The sequence below is a fragment of the Pseudorca crassidens genome, chromosome X (assembly GCF_039906515.1).
Source record: "Pseudorca crassidens isolate mPseCra1 chromosome X, mPseCra1.hap1, whole genome shotgun sequence".
Taxonomy (NCBI): Eukaryota; Metazoa; Chordata; class Mammalia; order Artiodactyla; family Delphinidae; genus Pseudorca; species Pseudorca crassidens.
In genome coordinates this window covers 40,035,805-40,054,560 of record NC_090317.1, presented here as the reverse complement: position 1 = coordinate 40,054,560, position 18,756 = coordinate 40,035,805, and the positions used below count along the sequence as shown (strand labels likewise).

The following is an 18,756-nucleotide window of genomic DNA, read 5'->3' as shown; positions in this document are numbered from 1 at the left end:
CCATAGGTTTTGGGTCGTGCTGTTTTCATTGTCATTTGTTTCTAGGTATTTTTTGATTTCCTCTTTGATTTCTTCAGTTATCTCTTGGTTATTTACTAGCATTTTGTTTAGCCTCCATGCGTTTGTATTTTTTACAGTTTTTTTCCTGTAATTGATACCTAGTCTCATAGCATTGTGGTCAGAAAATATACTTGATCTGATTTCAGTTTTCTTAAGTTTACCAAGGCTTGATTTGTGACCCAAGATACGATCTGTCCTGGAGAATGTTCCATGGACACTTGAGAAGAAAGTGTATTCTGTTGTTTTTGGATAGAATGTCCTATAAATACCAATTAAGTCCATCTTGTTTAATGTATCATTTAAAGCTGGTGTTTCCTTATTTATTTTCATTTTGGATGCTCTGTCCATTGGTGAAAGTGGGGTGTTGAAGTCCCCTACTGTTACTGTGTTACTGTCAATTTCCCCTTTTATGGCTGTTAGCATTTGCCTTATGTATTGAGGTGCTCCTACGTTGGGTGCGTAAATATTTACAATTGTTCTGTCTTCTTCTTGGATTGATCCCTTGCTCGTTATGTGGTGTCCTTCTTTGTCTCTTGTAATAGTCTTTATTTTAAAGTCTATTTTGTCTGATAAGAAAATTGCTACTCCAGCTTTCTTTTGATTTCCATTTGCATGGAATATCTTTTTCCATCCCCTCACTTTCAGTCTGTATGTGTCCCTAGGTCTGAAGTGGGTCTCTTGTAGACAGCATATATACGGGTCTTGTTTTTGTATCCATTCAGGCAGTCTATGTCTTTTGGTTGGAGCATTTAATCCATTTACATTTAAGGTAATTATCGATATGTTTGTTCCTGTTTCCATTTTCTTAATTGTTTTGGGTTTGTTATTGTAGATCTTTTCTTTCTCTTGTGTTTCTTGCCTAGAGAAGTTCCTTTAGCATTTGTTGTAAAGCTGCTTTGGTGGTGCTGAATTCTCTTAGCTTTTGCTTATCTGTAAAGGTTTTAATTTCTCCATCAAATCTGAATGAGAGTAATCTTGGTTGTAGGTTTTTCCCTTACATCACTTTATTTATTTATTTATTTATTTTATCTCCCTTGCTCTATACACCGTAATTTATTAAACTGAATCCATGACCTTTCCAAACATTTCTTATTTTATCGCATTCCAGATTTTTGTCATTTCTTACTCTTTTTTTTAATTTTTGAATTTTATTTTATTTATTTTTTCATACAGCAGGTCCTTATTAGTCATCAATTTTGTACACATCAGTGTATACATGTCAATCCCAATCTCACAATTCATCACACCACCACCACCACCACCACCACCCTGTCACTTTACCCCCTTGGTGTCCATATGTTACTTCTCTACATCTGTGTCTCAATTTCTGCCCTGCAAACCAGTTCATCTGTACCATTTTTCTAGGTTCCACATATATGCGTTAATGTACGATATTTGTTTTTCTCTTTCTGACTTACTTCACTCTGTATGACAGTCTCTAGATCCATCCACGTCTCTACGAATGACCCAATTTTGTTCCTTTTTACTGCTGAGTTATATTCCATTGTATATATGTACTACATCTTCTTTATCAATTCGTCTGTCAATGGGCATTTAGGTTGCTTTCATGACCTGGCTATTGTAAATAGTGCTGCAATGAATATTGGGTTCCATGTGTCTTTCTAAATTATGGTTTTCTCTGGGTATATGCCCAGTAGTGGGATTGCTGGGTCATATGGTAGTTCTATTTTTAGTTTTTTAAGGAAACTCCATACTGTTCTCCATAGTGGCTGTATCAATTTACATTCCCACCAACAGTGCAAGAATGTTCCCATTTCTCCATACCCTCTCCCGCATTTGTTGTTCGTAGATTTTCTTTTTTCTTTTTTTTTTTTACATCTTTATTGGAGTATAATTGCTTTACAATGGTGTGTTAGTTTCTGCTTTATAACAAAGTGAATCAGTTATACATATACATATGTTCCCATATCTCTTCCCTCTTGCGTCTCCCTCCCTCCCACCCTCCCTATCCCACCCGTCTAGGTGGTCACAGAGCACCGAGCTGATCTCTGTGTGCTATGCAGCTGCTTCCCAGTAGCTATCTATTTTACATTTGGTAGTGTATATATGTCCATGCCACTCTCTCACTTTGTCACAGCTTACCCTTCCCCCTCCCCATATCCTCAAGTCCATGCTCTAGTAGGTCTGTGTCTTTATTCCCGTCTTACCCCTAGGTTCTTCATGACCTTTTTTTATTTTTTTTCTTAGATTCCATATATATGTTTTAGCATACAGTATTTGTTTTTCTCTTTCTGGCTTACTTCATGCTGTATGACAGACTCTAGGTACATCCACCTCACTACAAATAATTCAATTTTGTTTCTTTTTATGGCTGAGTAATATTGCATTGTATATATGTGCCTCATCTTCTTTATTCATTCATCTGTTGATGGACACTTAGGTTGCTTCCATATCCTGGCTATTGTAAATAGGGCTGCAATGAACATTTTGGTACATGACTCTTTTTCAATTATGGGTTTCTCAGGATGTATGCCCAGTAGTGGGATTGCTGGGTTGTATGGTCGTTCTATTTGTAGTTTTTTAAGGAACCTCCATACTGTTTTCCATAGTGACTGTATCAATTTACATTCCTACCAACAGTGCAAGAGTGTTCCCTTTTCTCCACACCCTCTCCAGCATTTATCGTTTCTAGATTTTTTGATGATGGCCATTCTTACCGATGTGAGATGATATCTCATTGTAGTTTTGATTTGCATTTCTCTAATGATTTATGACGTTGAGCATTCTTTCATGTGTTTGTTGCCAATCTGTATATTATCTTTGGAGAAATGTCTATTTAGATCTTCTGCCCATTTCTGGATTGGGTTGTTTGTTTTTTTGATATTGAGCTGCATGAGCTGCTTGTAAATTTTGGAGATTAAACCTTTGTCAGTTGCTTCATTTGCAAATATTTTCTCCCATTCTGAGGGTTGTCTTTTCATCTTGTTTATGGTTTCCTTTGCTGTTCCAAAGCTTTGAAGTTTCATTAGGTCCCATTTGTTTATTTTTGTTTTTATTTACATTTCTCTAGGAGGTGGGTCAAAAAGGATCTTGTTGTGATTTATGTCATACAGTGTTCTGCCTGTGTTTTCCTCTAAGAGTTTGATAGTGTCTGGCCTTACATTTAGGTTTTTAATCCATTCTGAGTTTATTTTTGTGTATGGTGTTAGGGAGTGTTCTAATTTCATACCTCTACATGTACCTGTCCAGTTTTCCCAGCACCACTTATTCAAGAGGTTTTCTTTTCTCCACTGTATGTTCTTTTTTTTTTGCATCTTTATTAGAGTGTAATTGCTTTAGAATGGTGTGTTAGTTTCTGCTTTATAACAAAGTGAATCAGTTATACATATACATTTGTTCCCATACCTCTTCCCTCTTGCGTCTCCCTCCCTCCCACCCTCCCTATCCCACCCCTCCAGGCAGTCACAAAGCACGGAGCTGATCTCCCTGTGCTATGCGGCTGCTTCCCACTAGCTATGTACCGTGCGATTGATAGTGTATATATGTCCATGCCTCTCGCTTTGTCACAGCTTACCCTTCCCCCTCCCCGTATCCTCAAGTCCATTCTCTAGTAGGTCTGTGTCTTTATTCCTGTCTTACCCATAGGTTCTTCATGACATTTTTTTTCTTAAATTCCATATATATGTGTTAGCATACGGTATTTGTCTTTCTCTTTCTGACTTACTTCAGTCTGTATGACAGACTCTAGGTCTATCCACCCCATTACAGCTAGCTCAATTTCGTTTCCTTTTATGGCTGAGTAATATTCCATTGTATATATGTGCCACATCTTCTTTATCCATTCATCCGATGATGGACACTTAGGTTGTTTCCATCTCCGGGCTATTGTAAATAGAGCTGCAATGAACATTTTGGTATATGACTCTTTTTGAATTATGGTTTTCTCAGGGTATATGCCCAGTAGTGGGATTGCTGGGTCACATGGTAGTTCTATTTGTAGTTTTTTAAGGAACCTCCATACTGTTCTCCATAGTGGCTGTACCAATTCACATTCCCACCAGCACTGCAAGAGTGTTTCCTTTTCTCCACACCCTCTCCAGCATTTATTGTTTCTAGATTTTTTGATTATGGCTATTCTGACTGTTGTGAGATGATGTGAGATGATATCTCATTGTAGTTTTGATTTGCATTTCTCTAATGATTAATGCTGTTGAGCATTCTTTCATGTGTTTGTTGGCAGTCTGTATATCTTCTTTGGATAAATGTTTATTTAGGTCTTTTGCCCATTTTGGGATTGGGTTGTTTGTTTTTTTAATATTGAGCTGCATGGGCTGTTTATATATTTTGGAGATTAATCGTTTGTCCATTGATTGGTTTGCAAATATTTTCTCCCATTCTGAGGGTTGTCTTTTTGTCTTGTTTATAGTTTCCTTTGCTGTGCAAAAGCTGTTAAGTTTCATTAGGTCCCATTTGTTTATTTTTTCATTTATTTATATTACTCTAGGAGGTGGATCACAAAAGATCTTGCTGTGATTTTTGTCAAACAGTGTTCTTCCTATATTTTCCTCTAAGAGTTTTATAGTGTCCGGTCTTTCATTTAGGTGTCTAATCCAGTTTGAGTTTATTTTTGTGTTTGGTGTTAGGGAGTGTTCTAATTTCATTCTTTTACATGTAGCTGTCCAGTTTTCCCAGTACCACTTATTGAAAGGCTGTCTTTTCTCCATTGTATATCGTTGCCTCCTTTGTCATAGATTAGTTGACCATAGGTGCATGCGTTTGTCTCTGGGCTTTCTATCTTGTTCCATTGATCTATGTTTCTGTTTTTCTGCCAGTACCATATTGTCTTGATTACTGTTGCTTTGTAGTTTAGTGTGAAGTCAGGGCATCTGATTCCTCCAGCTCCGTTTTTTTCCCTCAAGACTGCTTTGGCTATTCGGGGTCTTTTGTGTCTCCATACAAAGTTTAAGAATTTTTTTCTAGTTCCATAAAAAATGCCATTGGTAATTTGATAAGGATTGCATTGAATGTGTAGATTGCTTTGGGTAGTATAGTCATTTTCATAATATTGATTCTTCCAATCCAAGAACATGGTATATCTCTCCATCTGCAGCTATCATCTTTAATTTCTTTCATCAGTGTCTTATAGTTTTCTGTGTACAAGTCTTTTGTCTCCCTAGGTAGTTTTATTCCTAGGTATTTTATTCTTTTTGTTGCAGTGGCAAATGGGAGTGTTTCCTTAATTACTCTTTCACATTTTTCATCATTAGTTTATAGGAATGTAAGAGATTTCTGTGCATTAACTTTGTATCCTGCAACTTTACCAAATTCATTGATTAGCTCTAGTAGTTTTCTGGTGGCATATTTAGGATTCTCTGTATATAGTATCATGTCATCTGCAAACAGTGACAGTTTTGCTTCTTGTTTTCTTATTTGTATTCCTTTTCTTTTTCTGCTCTGATTGCTGTGGCTAGGACTTCCAAAACTATGTTGAATAATAGTGGTGAGAGTGGACATCCTTGTCTTATTCCTGATCTTAGAGGAAATGCTTTCAGTTTTTCACCTTTGAGAATGATGTTTGCTATGGATTTGTCTTATATGTCCTTTATTATGTTGAGGTAGGTTCCCTCTATGCCCACTTTCTGGAGAGTTTTTATCATAAATGGGTGTTGAATTTTGTCAAAAGCTTTTTATGCATCTATTTAGATGATCATATGGTATTTCTTCTTCCATTTGTTAATTGGTGTATCACATTGATTGACTTGTGTATATTGAAGAATCCTTGCATCCCTGGGATAAATCCCAGTTGATCATGGTGTATGACCCTTTCAGTGTGTTGTTGGATTCTGTTTGCTAGTATTTTGTTGAGGATTTTCCCATCTATATTAACCAGTGACATTAGTCTGTAATTTTCTGTTTTTGTAGTATCTTTGTCTGGTTTTGGTAGCAGTGATGGTGGCCTCATAGAATGAGTTTGGGAGTGTTCCTTCCTCTGCAGTTTTTTGGAAGAGTTTGAGAAGGATGGGTGTTAGCTCTTCTCTAAATGTTTGATAGAATTCACCTGTGAAGCCACCTGGTCCTGGACTTTTGTTTTTGGAAGATTTTTAATCACAGTTTCAATTTCATCACTTGTGATTGGTCTATTCATGTTTTCTATTTCTTCCTGATTCAGTCTTAGAGGGTTATACCTTTCTACGAATTTGTCCATTTCTTCCAGGTTGCCCATTTTATTGACATAGTGTTGCTCGTAGTAGTCTCTCAGGATGCTTTGTATTTCTGCGGTGTCTATTGTAACTTCTCCTTTTTCTTTTCTAATTTTATTGATTTCAGTCCTCTCTCTGTTTTTCTTGATGAGTCTGGCTAATGGTTTATCAATTTTGTTTATCTTCTCAAAGAACCAGCTCTTAGTATTATTGATCTTTGCTATAGTGTTCTTTGTTTCTATTTCATTTATTTCTGCACTGATCTTTATGATATCTTTCCTTTTGCTAACTTTGGTTTTTGTTTGTTCTTCTTTCTCTAGTTCCTTTCAGTGTAAGGTTAGATTGTTTATTTGAGATTTTTCTTGTTTCTTGAGGTAGGCTTGTATAGCTGTATACTTCCCTCTTAGAATTGCTTTTGCTGCATCCCGTAGGTTTTGGATCATCATTTTTTCTCTTTCATTTGCCTCTAGGTGTTTTTTGATTTCCTCTTTGATTTCTTCAATGATCTCTTGGTTATTTAGTTACGTACTGTTTAGCCTCCATGTGTTTGTGTTTTTTACATTTTTTTCCCTGTAATTCATTTCTAATCTCATAGTGTTATGGTCAGAAAAGATGCTTGATATGATTTCAGTTTTCTTAAATTTACTGTGGCTTGATGTGTGACCCAAGATGTGGTCTATCCTGGAGAACGTTCCATGCACACTTGAGAAGAAAGTGTAATCTGCTGTTTCTGGATGGAATGTCCTATAAACATCAGTTAAATCTATCTGGTCTATTTTGTCATTTAAAGCTTCTGTTTCCTTATTTATTTTCATTTTGGATGATCTGTCCATTGGCGTAAGTGAGGTGTTAAAGTCCACCACTATTATTGTGTTACTGTCGATTTCCTTTTTTATAGCTGTTAGCAGGTGCCTTATGTATTGAGGTGCTCCTATGTTGGCTGCATATATATTTACAATTGTTATATCTTCTTCTTGGATAGATCCGTTTATCATTATGTAGTGTCCTTCCTTGTCTCTTGTAACATTCTTTATTTTAATGTCTATTTTATCTGATATGAGTATTGCTATTCCAGCTTTCTTCTGATTTCTATTTGCATGGAATATATTTTTGCATCCTCTCATTTTCAGCCTGTATGTGTCCCTAGGTCTGAAGTGGGTCTCTTGTAGACAGCATATATATGGGTCTTGTTTTTGTATCCATTCAGCAAGGCTGTGTCTTTTGGTTGGAGCATTTAATCCATTCACGTTTAAGGTAATTATCCATATGTATGTTCCTATGACCATTTTCTTAATTGTTTTGGGTTTGTTTTTGTAGGTCCTTTTCTTCTATTGTGTTTCTCACTTAGAGAAGTTCCTTTAGGATTTGTTGTAGAGCTGGTTTGGTGGTGCTGAATTCTCTTAGCTTTTGCTTGTCTGTAAACCTTTGGATTTCTCCGTCGAATCTGAATGAGATCCTTGCCGGGGAGAGTAATCTTGGTTGTAGTTTCTTCCCTTTCATCACTTTAAGTATATCATGCCACTCCCTTCTAGCTGGTAGAGTTTCTGCTGAGAAATCAGCTGTTAACCTTATGGGAGTTCTCCTGTATGTCATTTGTCATTTTTCCCTTGTTGCTTTCAGTAACTTTTCGTTGTGTTTAATTTTTGTCAATTCGATTACTGTGTGTCTCAGCGTGTTTCTCCTTGTGTTTATCTTGCCTGGGACTCTCTGCACTTCCTGGAATTGGGTGACTATTTCCTTTCCCATGTTAGGGAAGTTTTTGTCTATAACCTCTTCAGATATTTTCTCTGGTCCTTTCTCTCTCTCTTCTCCTTCTGCGACCCCTATAATGCAAATGTTGTTGCGTTTAATGTTGTCCCAGAGGTCTCTTAGGCTGTCTTCATTTCTTTTCATTCTTTTTTCTTTATTCTGTTCCGCAGCAGTGAATTCCACCATTCTGTCTTCCAGGTCACTTATCCGTTTTTCTGACTCAGTTATTCTGCTATTGATTCCTTCTAGTGTTATTTAAAAAATTTTATTTATTTATTCATTTTTGGCTGTGTTGGGTCTTCGTTTCTGTGTGTGGACTTTCTCTAGTTGTGGTGAGCAGGGGCCACTCTTCATCACGGTGCGTGGCCCACTCACCGTCACGGCCTCTCGTTGCAGAGCACAAACTCCAGACGTGCAGGCTCAGTAGTTGTGCCTCATGGGCCTGGTTGCTCCGTGGCATGTGGGATCTTCTGTTCTTCTTCTGCGACCCCTATAAGTCGAATGTTGGTGACTTAAATGTTGTCCCAGAGGTCTCTGAGACTGTCCTCAATTCTTTTCATTCTTTTTTCTGCTCCCTGGCAGTTATTTCCACCATTTTATCTTCCAGCTCACTTATCTGTTCTTCTGCCTCCGTTATTCTGTTATTGGTTCCTTGTAGAGTATTTTCAGTTTCAGTAATTGTATTGTTTATCACTGTTTGTTTGCTCTTTAGTTCTTCTAGCTCCTTGTTAAATGTTTCTTGTATTTTCTCCATTCTGTTTCTGAGATTTTGGATCATCTTTACTGTCATTACTCTGAATTCTTTTTCAGGTAGGTTGCCTATTTCATGTTCATTTATTTGGTCTTGTAGGTTTTTACCTTGCTCCTTCATCTGTAACAATTTTTTTTGTCATTTCTTTTTTTTTTTTTTTTAAATAGGTGATGCTCTATTCCTGTCTTACAGGTTGTTTGGCCTGAGATGTCCAGCACTGGAGTTTGCAGGCAGTTAGATAGAGCTGGGTCTTGGTGCTGAGATGAGAACCTCTGGGAGGCCTCACTCTGATTGATATTCCCTGGGGTGTGAGGTTCTCTGTTAGCCCAGCGGTTTGGACTCAGAGCTCCCACCACAGGAACTCGGCCCCAACCTCTGGCCTGGGAACCAAGGTCCCACAGCCTGTTTGCTGGGGGTTCCTCCTGTTCCCTTAGGTGTCTATAGTCCGTCACCAATGCCTGGTAGGTTCCCTAGTTGTGAGGAGCCGCAAATTCCGTGTACTCCTAGTACGCCATCTTGACTCTACCCTTCAGCGTGGACATTTTAACAATATTAATTCCTTTTTTAAATAAATTTATTTATTTTCCTATTTTTTGGCTGTGTTGGGTCTTAATTGCTGCACGTGGGCTTTCTCTAGTTGCAGGGTGCAGGGGCTACTCTTCATTGTGGTGCGTGGGCTTCTCATTGTGGTGGCCTCTCTTGTTTCAGAGAACAGGCTCTAGGCAGGCGGGCTTCAGTAGTTGTGGCTCACGGGCACTAGACTGCAGGCTCAGTAGTTGTGGCACATGGGTCTAGTTGCTCCATGGCAGTGGGATATTCCTGGACCAGGGCTCGAACTTGTGTCCCCTGCATTGGCAGGCATACTCTTAACCACTGCGCCACCAGGGAAGTCCCACAATATTAATTCTTTTGATCCATGAACACAAGTTATCTTTCCATTTATTTGTGTCTTCATCAGTTTCTTTCATCAGTGTTTTATCAGTTTTGGTGTATAGATTTTCACTTTCTTGGTTAATTTATTTCTAGGTATTTTATTGTTTTTGATGTTAATGTAAATGAGATTGTTTTCTTTATTTTTTTTTCAGATAGTTCATTGTTAGTGTATAGAAACACAACTGATTTTGTATCCTGAAAGTTTACTGAGTTTGTTGATTAGTTCTAACAGTTTTTTGATGGAGTCTTAAGGATTTTCTCTATACAAGATCATGTCATCAGCAAACAGTTTTACTTTATTTCTGATTTAGATGCCTTTTATTTGTTTTTCTTGTTAATTTCTCTGGCCAGGACTTATGGTACTTTGTTGAAAAGTAGTGGTGAGAGTGGGCACCCTTATCTTGTTCCTGATCTTAGAGAAAAAGCTTTCACCTTTTCACCATGGAGTATGATGTTAGCTTTGGACTTGTCATATATGGCCTTTATTATATTGAGGTATGTTTCTTCTATACCCACTTTATTGATAGTTTTTATTATGAAAGGATGTTGAATATTTGTCAAATAATTTTTCTGCATCTATTGAGATGATCATATGATTTTTACCTTTCATTCTATTAATGTGGTGTATCTTATTTTGTTGATTTGTGTATTTTGAACCATCCTTGCCTCCCAGGGATAAATCCCAGTTGATCATGGTGTATGATCCTTTTAATGTGCTGTAGAATTCAGTTTGCTAGTATTTTGTTGAGAATTTTTACATCTATATGCATCAGGGATTTTGGCCTCTAGTTTTCTTTTCTTGTAGTGTTCCCATCTGGATTTGGTTTCAGGAGACTGCTGGCCTTGTAAAATGAGTTTGGGTGTCTTCCCTCCTACTTAATATTTTGCAAGAGTTTGAGGATTAACGTTAATTCTTCTTTACATGTTTGGTAGATTTTACCCATGACACCATCTGGTCCAGGGCTTTTTGTTGTTGTTGAGAGGTTTTGTATTAGATTCAGTTTCCTTACATATTATTGGTTATGTTCAGATTTTCTATTTCTTATGATTAAGTCTTGGTAATTGTATGTCTCTAGGAATTTGTCCGTTTCTTCTGTGTCATCCCATTTGTTGGCATATAATTGGTCAAAGTAATGTCTTATGATCCTTTTAATTTCTGTGTCATCAGGCTAAAGTCTCTTTCATTTCTAATTTTATGTTTGAATCCTCTCTCTTTTTTTCATGGTAAATCCAGCTAAAGGTTTGTCAATTTTGTTTATCTTTTCAAAAAAAAAACAGCTCTTAGTTTTGTTGATAGTTTCTTTTTATTGTTGAAAAATATTCCATTCTCTGGATATACCAGGGTTTATCCATTCACCTATTGAAGGACACCTTAGTTGCTTCCAGTTTTTGGTAGTTTTGAATAAAGCTGCTATAACCATTCATGTGCAGGTTTTTATGTGGGCATAAGTTTTCAACTCATTATGGTACATACCTAGGAACACAATTGCTGAATCATACGGTAAGACTATGTTTAGCTTTATAAGAAACTGTCATACCATCTCTTACAGTACTGTATTGCTTTGTATTCCCGCCAGCAATGAATAAGAGTTCTTCTTGTTCCACATTCCCAGTAGCACTTGGTGTTATCAGTGTTCTGGATTTTAGCCATTTTAATAGATGTGAAATGGTATCTCATTGTTTAAATTTGCAATTACCTAATGACATATGATGTTGAGCATCTTTTCCTATGATTGTCGTCTTTATATCTTCTTTGGTGAGGTCTCTGCTTTGGTATTTTGCCCACTTTTAAACTTGGTCCTTTATTTTTTTAAACAGTTTCCTTTAGTTCTTTGAATGTATATATATAATAGCTGCTTTCCATTCCTAGTTTAAAAAAATCTAAGAAGTAAGCCCCTTCTGGGACATTTTTTTTTTGTTGGTTGCCTTTTTATTTTAGTTCTTGTTTGTATTTTTAAGCATGGCTTCCTCAGATCACCCCCTGAGTCAGTCTAAATCAGTGGTCAGTCGATGATGGGCCAGAAGATTTCCTTAAATGCCTTGAACCAGTAAGTTCTCCACCTTTTGCCAAGAGGATCTTTGTGTGAAGGTATACTTCATACTTTAGGAAGTTTATAAATCAGCCTTAGTTTTCATTTCTTATTTCCAGAGTTGAATGACTGGGGCCTTCTCCTGTCCCATTTCTTTCCTGGGTAGGTTCACAGTCTTGTATACTCATGCATACTTTCAGATCCCCAAGAATATGTTGGAACCTTTCAAAGTTCCCCTATGGCCATCTGATTTTCAAGGTCTTCCTTTTAAATTTTTAGCCAGGCTCTTGTTTGCCCCAAATTGAAATCACAGCCTTAGGCAGCTGTGATATTATCAGAAGATTGCTATGGTTTTCTTGGAATGCCCGGGGGAAAGGACTTCTTACATAGAGCTGAGCTCTGAGTCAAATCAAATGATAACAACACCCTAGGAATGGAGATTTTCCAGGTAGCTGCTAGTTTGGTGAAAATATTGACTGTTTTCTGGGGATGGGGCTTTTAATAAAGTTTCAAAAGATCCATTGGTGTGATAATGCTGGCTTTCATGGCTACCATACCTCTGAGCTTGGAAGGGAGGGAGGATGGGAATAACCTCAAGTTAAAACTTCACAGACTGGTGTTCTTACTGAGGTTCATTAGTTTTTTTTTGAATCGATACTTTTCAGTTCATTCTGTGCTTTTGGTTAATTTCCAATGTTCCGACCTGTTTTTTTAAATGTTTTTCCTGTATTTTATTGCCCAAGTAGGGGAATTCACTCACTAAGGTCATGAGCTTGATGTTCTGGACATTAGTTTGTTGACATCTCTAATTTTGGTGGAAAAACAATGTTCTTCTGAGACATTGCTTTAATATTTATTATGTATATAAATTGTGGTTTGTAAATGACAGATAAAACATTAGCACTTTTTCTTTTTGCGGAAACTTTTAGGCACACATTTGGGACAATTATATTCTTTCTTTTTCAGGTTCCTATTAGTTTTGAGTCTGTAGACCCATCTGATGATATTGAGGTACAATCTTTGATATGTCAGAGAGAATGCAGCAAAACTGTGAACACTGAAGCCTTAATGACAGTATTTCACCCTCAGAATTTGGAGACCCTTAATTCCAAAATGGTAGGAAAACAAAATATTTAAATCTATAGATTGAAACAGTTGATCAAAAATAAAAATCTTAGATCAGACTGAAAACTCTTCTTTTTGGTCTTGAAGAGGTTTTCCAGCAGGTACTACTGTGTGACATGTTTGGTTCCATTACAAAATAGGACTGTTATCAAGAATTAAGATGAAAGTTGAACCTTGGGCTTTATTTGCATAGATTTCTAACAGTCAATCCTAATTGGGGTGATTGGTGAGAATGATGGTTCAAAGCTTTACCTCCTAGGTGTCATGGTTTTACCATTTTAATATGAGAAGAACTAAAATAGTAAATTAAACCTGTTATTCTCACATGGATTTTAAAGATTTTTGTGATGACAGTGGTGCAGGGTTTAGCCCATCTGTGAATACTGATTTTGACTTTCTGTGTTCTTGTTTTCCATAGGTATTGTTTCATGGTGAAGAGAGTTATTGAGTTATTTGAAACTTAATTTCAAATTAAGTTAATTTCTCACCATGTTTAGTTGCTTTGATTTTTTTGTTATAGTTGAAAGAAAAGATGAAGGAACAGTCCTGGAACATCCTGTTTACAGAATGTGGGCGTGGTGTTAGCATGTTTCGGACCAAAAAGACTCAAGATCTGGTTGTAAGAGGGATTCCAGAGACCTTAAGAGGAGAGCTCTGGATGCTTTTTTCAGGTATTACATTTATTCACTTTATTCATTTAACAGACATTATCTATGCCCCTTCTAGGAGTTATGTACTAAGCTAAATAAAAATAATTACAAAGATGGCTAGGACTAAGTCTTATCATGAGTTCAGACTAGTCACAGAGAGTACGGTAGTTATGTGTACTTACCTATATATCCATACATCCATTGTCTGAGCAGATTAGTTTATTAGGCAATAGCTAACTGCAAGAGACAGGGTGGGAATCTCTAGTGTCAGAAGGAAGTTAAAGGGAAAAGACAGTTCATGAAAATGTTATTCTTTTGGATAAGATTCCTGTCCTGATGTTATAGATTCTAGTGGGAAGCTTTTCCTTTTATTTGTTTGTACTCAGATAACACTTGAGCATAAAGCTTAATTTAAAAGTAATCCAGTTCTTCATGTATATAGGCAAGTAGTAGCTTTGTTATGTTCCTCTTCTTTTGTATGTTAATGTGATCATCTGTACAGGTGCTGTTAATGACATGGCTGCTAATCCTGGCTATTATGCTGAAGTGGTTGAGCAGTCTTTAGGGACCTGCAACTTGGCTACTGAAGAAATTGAACGTGATTTGCGTCGCTCCCTGCCTGAGCATCCAGCCTTTCAGAGTGACACTGGCATATCTGCTCTGAGGCGGGTACTCACTGCTTATGCATTCAGGAATCCCAAAATTGGATACTGCCAGGTATGATTTCATTATGAGCTCAACTGTTATCGTGTTCCAAATGATAAAATCACATCAAATCCAACTCTACTAATAAGGACAGAGATTGGGCTGAGATTGATAGTGGATATTATTAATGCAAGAATGATAGTGGGAATACTTAGAATTGATATTCCATTAATTCATTTTTCTTTTAATTTAACAAATATTTACTGAACTCCTGCTCTGTAAAAGATACTGTGCTAGGTGCTCAAGACTATATAAAGCTGAATCAGATAATAATCGTGCCCTTAAAAATATATGGACTGGTAGGTATTAAAACATATTCAAGGACTTCCCTGGTGGTGTAGTAGTTGTGAATCTACCTGCTAGTGCAGGGGACACTGGTTCAATCCCTGGTCTGGGAAGATCCCACATGCCATGGAGCAGCTAAGCCTGTGTGCCACAACTACTGAGCCTGCACTCTAGAGCCCACACGCCGCAACTGCTGAGCCCACACACCACAACTACTGAAGCCCACGCACCTAGAGCCCATACTCCGCAACAAGAGAAGCCACTGCAGTGAGAAGCCCGCGCACCTCAAGAGTAGCCTCCGCTTGCTGCAACTAGAGAAAGCCCGTGTGCAGCAACAAAGACCCAATGCAGCCAAAAATAAATAAAAAATTTAAAAACAAAAACAAACAAAAAAGCATATTCATTGGCAAAAGAAAAACAAATGAGACAATTTATTAGAGAAATAGTAAGTCTCACCAGGATTTATAATAGGGATAAGTTGGAGGAGCAGAGAAGGCTGCATGGAAGAAGTGGCATTTTTAGGTCTTGAAATTGGTGAATTTTAGATGTATGGAGATGGAATGAAATACCATTTGTAGGTGAAGGGATCAGTGTAACCAAACACAGAGGTAAATGTGGAATATATGTAGGACCATGTTCTGTTTAGTAGAATTGTAGAGTGAATCAAGTGAGGTATTTGAGGGAAAAAATCAAAAAGGTAGATTGGGATAGGTCAGGAGTTTGAATGTTACTTTGTAGGCAGTGGGGGAATCGCTGAAAAAAATCCTTTAGGACACTAAAGGGTATGCCAAACTGCTAACACAAATAATCTCAAACACAATAGAAGTTTACTTAAAGGAATAAACAGAGGAGAGCAAATATTCAAGTCAGTAGGTAGCTCTCCTCCATGTGATTATTCAGGGATTTAGGCTGACAACAGGCTCTGTCATCTTCAAAACATGGCTTCCAAGGTGCTCTTTCATTGCCATTACTACTCACAGGAAGAGGGGAGAGAGCATGGAGAAACAATTATGAGAAATTATATTGGCCAGGCCTGGAAGTTGCATACATCACTTCACCCACATTTTATTGGAGGATCTTGGTCTCATGGCCACACCTATTCATAAAGAAGTCTGCAAAATGTAGCGTGGTTGAGCACATGTACATCCAGATACTATGGAAGAAGGGGAGATTGGGTTATGGTGGATAGCTAGCACTCTCAGCCACACATTCATTTATGATGGGGTTGAGTACCCATAATGATTACATATCAGTCCTACCTATCCATTGAAACTTATCAATAGAGAGGTATTTTTGAAAAGCAATTTAAGTGAGTGGATCATCTGAATGACCAGTATTTAGCATGTTTTAGGATCTCTGAAAGGTAATAAAGAAGCATAATGCTTCTTTTCTCAAAGAGCTTACACTCAGCCTATAATGTTATCTATATGTGGTAGTTTAAAGGCAGCTTCAAAGTAGGCAACACTTGATTTTTGACTTCTAAAAAATGAAAGCAAAATTAGAAACATGGAGGGCCAGAGGAAAGTTATTCAGAGTTAGGTAACACTATAAGCAATACCATTCAGGTGAAAATAAGCCTGTCATGGAGATCAGACTGGCTAGGTTCGTGCTGGAATCAAGAAGTAAATAAGTTTGTGTGAGGCAAGATCATGGTGAATCTTTCAAGCTTGGGAGAAGTTTGAATTTAATATGATAAGCAGGTTTTGTTGCTTTTGACCAAAAACTCAGGTGAGCCATACTGACTCATGGCTGGCTGACTGGCTTTGTTTATCTTTTCTTCTTCCATCCTTCCCTCCCTTCCTTCCATCTATCTGATCTATCTTCTTCCTTCTTTTCTTCCTTCCTTTCCTTTTTTCATTCCTTTTTCCTTTCATCTATCTAGAGATAGAATTCACACACCAGAAACTTCACCCATTAGTGTTTTTTAGTATATTCACAAAGCCATGCAACCATCATCACAGTCTTAACCTCCATAACACTTTCATCACCCCAGAAGGAAGCCCCACATCCATTAGTAGTTACTCCCCATTTCTCCCTACTCCCAACCCTAGGCAATCACTAATCTACTTTTCTGTTTCTATGGATTTGCCTGTTATGGATATTTTATCTAAATGGAGTGATACAATATGTGGTCTTTTGTGTCTGCCTGATTTCATTTAGCATATTGTTTTCAAGGTCCACCCATGTTGTAGCATGTATTAGTACAATACTTCATTCCTTGCTATGGCTGAATAATAGTCCATGGTATGGATATACAACATTTTGTTCAACAGTTGGTAGGCATTTTGGGTTGTTTCCACATTTTTGCTATTGTGAATAATGTTGCCATGGATATTCGTGTACAATTTTTTGTGTGGATGTGTTTTTTCATTCTTTTGTGTATTTAGCTAGAAGTGGAATTGCTGAGTTATGTGGTAACTTTATGTAACTTTAACATTTTGGGGCAATGCCAAACTATTTTAAAAAGAGACCGTACCATTTTACATTCCCACCAGCAATGTGTGTGATGGTTCCAATTTCTCCACATCCTCGGTGACACTTGTTATTATCTCTCTTTTTGATTATAGCCATCCTAGTGAATGTGAAGTGGTATCTCGTTGTGGTTTTGATTTGCATTTCCCTAACATGATTATGGGCCATTTGTATATCTTCTTAGGAGAAATGTCTATTCAAATCCTTTGCCCATTTTAAAAATTGGATTATTTATCTTGTTACTGTTGAGTTGTAATGGTTCTTTATATATTTTGGATACTAATCCTTTATCAGATATAGTATTTGCAAAATTTTTCTCCTGTTCTGTGGATTGTTTTTTCACTTTCTTTTTTTTTTTGTGGTACACGGGCCTCTCACTGCTGTGGCCTCTCCCGTTGCGGAGCACAGGCTCTGGACGCGCAGGCTCAGTGGCCATGGCTCACGGGCCTAGCCGCTCCGCGGCATGTGGGATCTTCCCGGACCGGGGCACGAACCCATGTCCCCTGCATCGGCAGGCAGACTGTCAACCACTGCGCCACCAGGGAAGCCCAGTTTTTTCACTTTCTTGATGGTGTTCTTTGAAGCACAAAAGTTTTAATATTTGTCTTTGTATGTTTTTCGTTTGTTGTGTGTGCTTTTGATGGCATATCTAAGAAGCCAGTGCCTAATCCAAGGTCAAGAAGATTTAGTCCTATGTTTTCTTCTAAGGGTTTTATAGTTTTAATGCTTAAATTTAGGTTTCTTGACCATTTTGTCTTAGTTTTTGTGTGTGGTGTATGGAAAAGGTTCAGCTTCATTCTTTTACTTGTGGATAGCCAGTTGTCCCAGTGCCATTTGTTGAAAAAAAAGCAGTCTTTGACTCATTGAATTGTCTTGGCACCCTTGCTGAAAATCACTTGACTATAAATGTTAGGGTTTATTTCTTTTTCTTTTCTTTTTTTTTAGAAGATGTTGGGGGTAGGAGTTTATTAATTAATTAATTAATTTTTGCTGTGTTGGTCTTCGTTTCTGTGCGAGGGCTTTCTCTAGTTGTGGCCACTCTTCATCGCGGTGCGCGGGCCTCTCACTGTCGTGGCCTCTCTTGTTGCGGAGCACAGGCTCCAGACGTGCAGGCTCAGTAGTTGTGGCTCATGGGCCTAGTTGCTCTGCGGCATGTGGGATCCTCCCAGACCAGGGCTCGAACCCGTGTCCCCTGCATTAGCAGGCAGACTCTCAACCACTGCACCACCAGGGAAGCCCTAGGGTTTATTTCTTGACTCACAATTCTATTCTATTGACTTATGTTTCTGTTCTCATGCCAGTATCACCCTGTCTTTTTTACTACAGCTGTGTAGTAAGTTTTGAAATTGGGAACTGTGAGTCCTTTAACTTTTTTTTTCCAAAATTGTTTTGGCTTTTTAGGTCTCTTGCATTTCCATATGAATTTTAGGATCTGTTGTCAATTTCTGGATAAAGAAGAAAAATCCAGCTGGAATTTTCTTAGTCATTGCATTGAATCTGTAGATCAACTTGGGGGATATTGTATATTAACAATATTAAATCTTCTAATACATGAACACAGGATGTTTTTCTTTTCCATTTATTTAATTCTTTTAAAATTTCATTCAAGGTTGTTTCATAGTTCCCTATGTGCAAGACTTTACTTCCTTTGTTAATTTTATTTCTGAGTTTTTTATTCTTTTTGACATTACAGTAAACGGAATTGTTTTCTTGATTTTATTTTTGGATTGCTCAATGCCAGTATATAGAAATACAATTGATTTTTGTATATATTGATCTTGTATCCTACAATCTTGCTAAGCTTATTAGTTCTAGTAGATTTTTTTTGTGGATTC

General features: G+C 37.4%; 1 protein-coding gene across 3 annotated transcripts in view; it reads left to right on the top strand.

Annotated features, from left to right (window-relative positions):
• Nucleotides 1-18,756, top strand: part of TBC1D8B (TBC1 domain family member 8B) — an 82,622-nt gene that overhangs the window by 36,063 nt on the left and 27,803 nt on the right. For all 3 annotated transcript variants that reach the window (XM_067723747.1, XM_067723746.1, XM_067723749.1), the window contains exons 8-10: nt 12,651-12,800; nt 13,330-13,480; nt 13,962-14,176. In XM_067723747.1, the coding sequence (XP_067579848.1) occupies nt 12,651-12,800; nt 13,330-13,480; nt 13,962-14,176 (516 nt within the window). The remainder of the gene's footprint in view (nt 1-12,650; nt 12,801-13,329; nt 13,481-13,961; nt 14,177-18,756) is intronic.